Raw genomic sequence first — 8,137 nt, 5'->3', positions numbered from 1 at the left:
CGGGGCTTTCGTGAGTGCAGACATCCATTCCCCTTCCCCGCCCGCACATCGGGCTTGGGAATCCACCCGGGACACAGGCACCAAGGGGCTGAGCTAAAGCACAACCGCGTCTGCCTTCCCCACCTCCTGCTTCCCGAGTTGCTCATCAGGAGCCACCAGCCGGCCTGGGTGACCCTGGCCAGACCTGCACGGACCATCTGTCCCCTTCATGCAACATGAGGAGTCAGTGCCCTGCTGCTGCGGTTCAAGTCGTGTTTTCTTACAAAGCAAGCAAGAGAGAATAAATAATTCTGACAAACTGCAGAAATGCAACCTCACAGCAAAGCAATGTGGGGCTGGAGCATCTTCCAGGGCCAACGTGGTGCTGCCGGCTTCCCCCAGCACTGGGGCTTCCTGCAGAGCAGAGGGCCAGGACTGACCGGGGTCCCGGTCGGAGCATCCCTTGCTCCCGGCATCCCGCCCAGGCCAGAGCCCCGTCCCGCTCGAGGGCAGCCACGTTACCTTCCCACGCGGTCTCTGCCCCCGGCCCCGCAGGTCAGTGGATGGGCAGACGCTGCTGCTGCCCCGCGCGCTGCAAATACCCCGGCTGCCAGGGCCAGGGGGCAGCCGGGGGGGCTCGGAGGCTGCCCGGGTGCTTCTGCAGGAGGCCGGGATGGAGGCTCCCGCCGGAGCAATAGGCAGGGCAGGAGCGACTCTCCTCGCGGTGCGGGAGCGGGGCTGGGAGCGTGGGGCCGGCGGCGGGCGCGGGGCCGGGGGGGCAGCGCTTGGAGCCCTGCTCCGGCCCCCCGCAGCACTCGGCGTGGGCGCAGGGCCGGCAGCGCGCGGCGCCGTGCAGGGACGTGGACAGCGCCGCGATCCTGTGGATGGCTCTCCGGAGCGTGGCGATTTTGGAGAGGCGCTTGCCGCCCAGGTCGTGCCGCAGGGCCAGGCGCAGGGCGTTGAAGGCTTCGTTGTAATCCAGGATCCTCTTGCGCTCCCGGACGTTAGCGGCCATCCTGCGGGCCTTGGAGCGCACCGCTCTGCTCCTCTTCCTCGCCTTGGTCTCCCCTGGGGCGGCGGGGGCTGCAGCCCCCCCGGCCGGGTGCTCCCCAGGGCTGAGGGGCTCCCGGGGCAGCGCGGGGCCCTTCCTGGTGGCTGCTCTGGCCATGGCTGCGGGGGGACGGTGCTGGGGACAGGAGCGGTGCTGGGGACGGGAGCGGCGCTGCCACCACCCGCTGCCGCTGCCAGACCCTCCCCCGGGCGCCGCGGCCCCTCTAAACCCCCGGTCACGTGGGCCCGGCCCGACCCCCTCGTACCTGCGCCCAGGTGTGCCGCGGCCGCCCGCGCCGCCCTCCCTGGCCATTCAGCCCATGATTCCCCTCTGGCAACGGCCCTGGCCCCACAAGTGACTTCTGTTGGCCTCTCCAGTGTTATTCCTGTTTCCAGCTGGGAAACTGAGGCCCGGAGGGAGGAGGCTGCTGAGGGAAGCAGCAAGGAGCCGGGTGTGTGGGACCAAGGGGAAGGCCAAGCCGCTCCTGACCATGGGGGCCCAGGGACCAAAACGGGGCCACCCTGGAGGTTCCGTGTCCTCCCACACCAGCTCCTCGGGATGGGGTCGGCAGCACTGTGCGAGCTCGGGAGTGGGAGACGGAGCCTGCACAGGGCTGGGAGCAGCGGCAGCCCCCTGGCCAGGACAAGCCCCCTGGCGCGGGCGGGCAGGAATGCGGGGCTGGGAACACCTCTGCCCTGCGGAGCAGGAAGCGGCCGCGGCGCCGGATAACAGAGCGCGAGCGCTACCTGCCCCAGGAGCCTTCCTGTCCCCTGCCCGCCGGGCCCCGCCGCGAAGCTGCCCGGGCCCACGTGTGCCAGGAGCAGCATCTCGGAAAACAGCCCAGCGGGAGCCGCGCTGACAAATTGTTGGGATTCACGGAGCAGCAGCAGCTCCTGGCAGGATGCATCGCTGCTCACATCCCCCTTCCTATCGGATCGCCCTGGATGGAGTTTGATCAATGGCCGCAATTAGCGGTAGGCGATTTGGCTGTTACCCTGCTCCTCTGGTCACGCTTTGAAGTCGGGGCTAATTTAGGGGCCTGTGCTCCAGGAACCCAATAAATCAGGAGCCAGGCCCGGGGGGAGCGGGGATGAGGCAGCTGGGCTTGCCACGGAGGTGCGGGGCGTGCAGGCTGGCGAGGGCTCCCCTGCGCGCGCGGCTGCTCTCCCCGACCCGTGAGCTGCTCATGGGGCAAAAGGCTCTTGGGGGGCACTCGGTGCCAGCTGGATACGCTGGGATGGTGCCACATGCGGCTCCCTTCCAGGAATGCTGCTGGAAACCTGTCTGAGTAGGATGGATGTGTCCATGAGGATGTTGCTGGTGAGGCTGGATCAGGTGAGGCCAGCGCAGGAGCTGCCACCCCTGCTGCCCCCTGCTCGTGCCCAGCGTGGAGCCACCGCGAGCGGCGCTCGTGGCGCCCGGAGCTGCTGCCGAGGGGACCATAAATCACGGGGCAGCGGATGCCACCCGCTGCCTGTAATTAGTGCATCCCGCCGGCCGTCCCCACCTCGTCCTGGGCGCTTCCTACCGACATGCCCGTTCCAGGGGGGGCAGCCTGGGAGCGGCTCCTGATGATTTATGGCCACACGCCCGGGAAATTTACATGCCGAGGCTGGGGGGGCGGCAGCGTCCCGGGGGCTCGGCCGAGCCTGCCCACCCGACGGATGCGAGAGCCGCAATTATCCGTCGCCAGGCATAAATCAGCCTCCGCGGAGGGGTTGGCCCCTTGTGGGGAACATGCGCTGGGTGGGTGCACAGAATGTGGGCGCTTCCAATCCCCACCCAGGCACCCACATTTTGGGCTGGTTCTACACCCCACATGTGGGGCTCCAGAGTCAGACTCGTCACCCCCAGCCCCTCCGCCAAGGTCAGACAGGGCTGGGAGCTCCCATATCCTGGTAGCCCCCAGGGAGCCACCAGCCGGAGGAGGAGGCCGTTGCGACACTGCAGGGGAGTCCTGGGGGGGAATAACTGGATGCTTTGTCCCTGCTGGGGCACAGCCGGGCGGCACAAAGGACACGTGTGAGTCACCCCAGTGCCATGGGAGCTGGGAAGGAGGGAGCTGGGAAGGAGGGAGCAGGGAAGGGGCCCCGTGAAGCCCCGGTGCACACAGGCTCCTGCAGTCTCTGTCCCCGCAGTGGCACCCAGTGTGGCCCTGTGCTCATTTTGTGCAGACCCCACAGCCCCATGTGGCCCAGCAGGAAACGCTGCCTGTGCTGGGACCTGCAGACCCTCTGTCCTGCGACAGGAGCCAGCGGAGCCCGTGCTGGCCCCGTGGGTACCGGACTATGCCGGGGCACGAGGCAGCCCCGGGCCCTGCAGCCTCCCGGGCACTGGGCGCTGGGTCAGTCACAGCCCATGTCGGTCGGAACCGGACCGGACCCCGTCGCGTGGCTCTCAGTGTGGGCACAGGGTGAAACGGGCGCGGGCGGGTGGGTGCGGGAGCCGCGGGGTTGCGGGGGGACAAACGCGGCCGAGCGCGGACCCCGCAGCGGGGCCGGGGGCGGCGGCAGCGGCGCCGCCCGCCCTGTCGGGGCCGGGCCCGGGGCGGCGCCGGGGGCGACGTCAGCGCCCGGGGCGGGGGCGGAAGGCGGCGGCGGCGGCGAAAGTTGGGGCCGGCGGGAGGAGGAGGAGGAGGAGGAGGATGGCGGCGGCGGCCGAGGCCGAGGCGCGGGCCGACTTCGCGCGGCACTGGCAGGCCGAGTTCCCGGGCGAGGCGGCGCCGCGCATGGCGCTGGGCTCGGTGCGGGCCATGGAGCGCGAGCTGGGGCGCTGCCGCCGCCGCCTGCGCCGCCTGCAGCGCGCGCTGGCCGAGGAGCGCTTCAAGGTGCGGTACCTGGAGGCGGCGCTGGCCCGCGCGCCGCCCGAGCCGGGCAGCGGCGGCAGCTCCGGCGCGGAGGACGGCGCCGCCTCGGCAGGTGGGTGCCCCGCGGCCCCCGAGGTGCCCCCGGCTCTCGCTGCTGCGCCCGCCCCGTCGTTGAGGTCACCCCGGCTCTGGCCGCTTGTGCCCGTCCCGGCTCTGGGCTGCCTCGTGTCTCGTTGCTGGCACCCCGGCTCTGAGGCCACCTCCTCCTTGTGTTGCCCCTGTTTCACCAGCGCGCCCACCCCAGCTCCCTGTGCCGTCCCTGTCTCCCCAGCCCCCCGTGCTTTCCCTGTGTCACCATCCTGACCTCCCGTGCTGCTCCAATCGCATCCTTGAGCCCTCTGCGCTCTCCCCGTCCCGCCAGCAAGGCCACCCAACACCCCAATGGGTCCCCATCTCCAAGGACACCTCAAGGCCTCACGCTGTCCCCATCCCAGTGCCAAGGGCACCCAGCCCTGCCTGTGAGAGGGCCCAGCCAGGGGACGGCCCCACGTGGGCAGCCCTCAGTGACAACCCGCGCTCCAGCCTCTGGCCACAGCAGGGGCACTGCGTGAAGGTCACTTGCTCCGGGAGCGACCGGGGACGCCCTGCTCGCAAAGGTGACGCTGCGGGACCTTCCTGGGGTGCTGGGGGGCTGCAGCAGCAGCGGGCGGGCGGGTGTCCCGCGTGCGCAGGTTGGTGACATGGTGCCAGCGCCCGCGTGCCGGGTGCCAGGAGGGCGCCGGCAGCGGCGCGTGTTGCGCTGTCCTACTTCCAGCAGCCTGGAAGTTGTTATTGCATCAGCCCACGCGCTCGCTCCTGGTTCAAGCGCAGTCCTGACAGGGAGCGGGTGTCACTTTTTCTGTAGCCAGTTCTGCAGCTGCCTTGAATTAATGATGTCGCTGCTTGATTGCTCGGGGCGGTCTGTTTGCAATACGGCTTTGCGCTGTTTCCCAGTGCCCAGGTAGCAAGTACTGGGATGCATAAACATGCTCTTACTGAGCGGGGCTTGTACTTATTGCATTAGCCTCCAGAGCCGGGAATGAGCCCAGCTTCCCCGTGCATCCCTCAGTGCTCCGGAGGTGACACTTCCAAGCGCGTGTCCGGTGACCATGTTCATCTCCGAAAGGTGCCGGTCTGGCCCGTGCGGGCAGCTCTGCAGCTCCCCTGCTCCAGCTGTGAATCCGCAGGGAGCAGCCGGCTTGGCCGGATGGGAGAGTGGGAGCCTGGTCTGCACTGGGAGCGCCGGCTGTGTCAGATGCTGTGTCTGTATTTAATTTTTATCTCGGTGATGCTCCTGAGTGTTTCCAAACATTTGCAGTTGTGCAACACTGTTCTTGAGCGGGCCGACAGGAGGGTGCATTTTGGGCAAGGGACTTGCCCTCTGGAGGGGTCTCCTGCCGCATCCTTCCGTATCTGTGAAGCTTGGACTGTCCCAGCCCACTAGGCTGCATCTTGGAAGCCAAGTTGTATCTGCTGGGATTAAGTGTGCCCTTCGACTCCTCTTCCTCCTCCCCTGGCTGTGACCCCGGTGGCTTCGCCTCGGTGGCCGTGTGCTCTCCGCACGGGGCTGCCGGCTGCTCCGTGGCAAGCGGTGCTGCGGGAACGTCGGGAGGTCGTGGTGGTGCCGAGCTCTTCCCAGCCTCATCCCAAGTGCTTCCCTGGCGTCAGCACTGCCCTTCCCTGGGCAGTATAAGGGAGTCCTGTGTGTGGACTGCGCTGCAGACACTGACATTTAAAAGCAGATTTTTGGGCTTCAGTAAAGTACACGAGGCCACTGCCTGGATCCCTTTTTTTTCTCGCAGCTGTTTGAATTAGCAGTCCTGCTTGTCTTTTCTCACTTCTCCTTATTTTTCCTGCATTGTTAGGAACTCATGCTCACGGAGCTGCCTGGCCCTCCGACGAACAGGCTGCTTGGTGCCCTTTGCAGTGTGGTTAATGCCAGTCCAGCTCGGGATTGCTCCTGAGCCTGGAATTCCGGGGGTGTGCTGGAGGATTGGCTCCGTCCCACCGTCCTCAGTCCCCTTGGCCCCTGCTGAGTCCTCCTCTTTTCCTCCTAAAGTCCTGCAAAGCCCCAACAAAAGGAGTACAGAATATAGTGAGCAAAGTCCTAAGCGTATCTCGCGGCATCTCTCTGTGCGGGTAATTGCAGTGTGTGAAAGGTGAAGGATCCCGTGGAGTGTTGTATTGTCAAGCTGCTTCCTTCCCCATGCACCCATTTCCACATCTTGGGAGCAAGGAAGGGGTCTCGGTGCCTGCATAGGAGCTCTCGCTCCAGCATGGCTCAGCTGCAAGGTGTGTGTCCTCGTTTGCTCTTTATTCTAGCTTGATAGTGTTCCCAGCTGCTGGAGAAGCGCTTGTTTGGTTCTGAATGTGCTGGAGCTTCCCCTTTGAGTGGGGAAAGGACACAGAGAGTGAAGTGTGTGATTTTACTTCCTTAGGAGAGAGCGAAATCGCAGCGTGGTCTGTGTGAGCGAGCCCTGCATGGGGCCTCGGAGCCAGCTCCATCCGCGCTGGCCCAGTAGGGGGTTGGGAAGTGCCGAAGGTGCCGTTTTCCCCGGGAATCCCGGCACGGCCGCCCGTGCTGGCCGCTAACGGCACCGGGATGCGGGTCGCCCTTGCTGGGGTGGGAGGGTTGTGCTGCAGACAGACTGGCACTATTAAAAGGTAAAAAAAAAGCCCAAAGAGCAAATAAGTATAGAAGATCACGAGGTTAAAAGCCTTTGAGCCGACTCTGGCTTCATGGCTTTTAAATGCAATCTGTAAGCACTGGTTACTGGAGCAACTTCCCGGTGTTAGTGGAGGGGCTGCTTGCAAAGAGCTGGAAGAGCGAGACCGAAACGCGACATTGGCTCCACGGTGCCAGCGGCTTCTGCTCCGGGCAGAGCGGAGCAGCCCCCAGGGATCTGCTGGATGCAGAAGTGCCTCTGGTGGGAGCTGCAGCCCTGATGCCCTAGGAACACAGGGCAGGATGGTGGATGGAAGGGTGTCCCCGAGAGCACTGCGGGATGTGGGTTTCCCTCCAGAGGGATTTTCCCGCCGCACTGGGAGCAGGGAGCTGCTGAGCTGCCGTGTGCCGAGCGCCGCTGCCCTGGCAGGGAGGAAGAGGCTGGCAGGGCTGCAGGCTGCCGCCCTCCTTCCTGCACTGCCCCCCTTTCCGCTGCCACGTGCCTGAGGGTGGCCGAGCAAAGGAGGTCCCCGAGCTGCGCCGGGCACACGGCAAGGCTTGGCATCAAATTCCTCTTTCAAAGCCAGCCCCTTCCCACCTCTGTCGCCATGTCCTCGTGCACTCTTGCCGGATGCATCAGAAACCCTCTTTAGTTGCCCGGCTGCAGCCGGCAGTGCCCTGTGAGTCCGGAATGCGTTTGCCTTTAGCTCCTGTTAGAGCCGTGAACCTGGGAATTTGCTTCTGGGAAGATGTTCCGCGGTGGCCCCAGCTTAGGCAGAGCTACTCCCGAGGGGCGACACCCGCCAGGGACACGATGCTTCTTGCTCCATGTCACAACACCGCAGGGTCGGTCCTCCCGGCTCTGCGGGCCAGAGCATCCGCAGGCTCCGGGAGTGCCGGGGCTGCTAAGCAGGTGCCAAGGCAGCGTCCTGGGGAAGGCGCCAATCTTGCTGCACCCCTTGCAAGAGATATCTTAAAATAGACTTGGCTTTTCCATCCCTAATCTCGTTATCAGTGTTTGCTAACGAGGCTGCTTTGCATATGTAGATGAGGAGCAGCGATGCCTCATGGCTGCCTTGGATTTGATTCAGCAGCAGAGCCCGGGCTGTGCCCAAACCGGCACGCCAAGGAGGACGCTCCGGAGACCTGCTCCGCGATAACCTGCGGCCACGGAGCTCGGAGCTCGTCTGACCTGGCGACAGGGAGACGCTGGTGCCCGGCCCTGGGCCTTTCCTCTGTGTGTGGTTTTGATGCTGTTACCATTTAATGCTGAGACCAACACCTCTTCCTTCTCCCTCCCAGATGCTGCAGCTCAAAGAAACCAGGCAAGTTATTTTGACAGCGGTTATTTTGACAGTCCATTGGTCTGGGATCTGATACAGGGCTGGTTTTGATGCTGTTACCATTTAATGCTGAGACCAACACCTCTTCCTTCTCCCTCCCAGATGCTGCAGCTCAAAGAAACCAGGCAAGTTATTTTGACAGCGGTTATTTTGACAGTCCATTGGTCTGGGATCTGATACAGGGCTGTCTTCTATCTCTAGGAAAACAGATATGATAAGGGACACATAGCTGGACCAGGCCTTAATCTGATTTT

General features: G+C 64.8%; 1 protein-coding gene across 1 annotated transcript; it reads right to left on the bottom strand.

Annotated features, from left to right (window-relative positions):
- Positions 1-535: 535 nt before the first annotated feature.
- On the bottom strand, positions 536-3,784 carry BHLHA9 (basic helix-loop-helix family member a9). Its single transcript, XM_026036968.1, has 3 exons — positions 3,759-3,784; positions 3,573-3,721; positions 536-1,047 (listed from the first exon to the last, which is right to left on the bottom strand). Exons 1-3 carry the CDS (start codon positions 3,782-3,784, stop codon positions 536-538), a joined length of 687 nt encoding a protein of 228 aa, XP_025892753.1.
- Between the last annotated feature and the right edge of the window lie 4,353 nt (positions 3,785-8,137).

This window comes from Nothoprocta perdicaria, unplaced genomic scaffold (genome assembly GCF_003342845.1).
Source record: "Nothoprocta perdicaria isolate Ctin4 unplaced genomic scaffold, notPer1 scaffold_189, whole genome shotgun sequence".
Lineage (NCBI taxonomy): Eukaryota > Metazoa > Chordata > Aves > Tinamiformes > Tinamidae > Nothoprocta > Nothoprocta perdicaria.
Note: the sequence above shows the minus strand (reverse complement) of the source record. Positions and strands in the feature narration are given on the sequence as shown.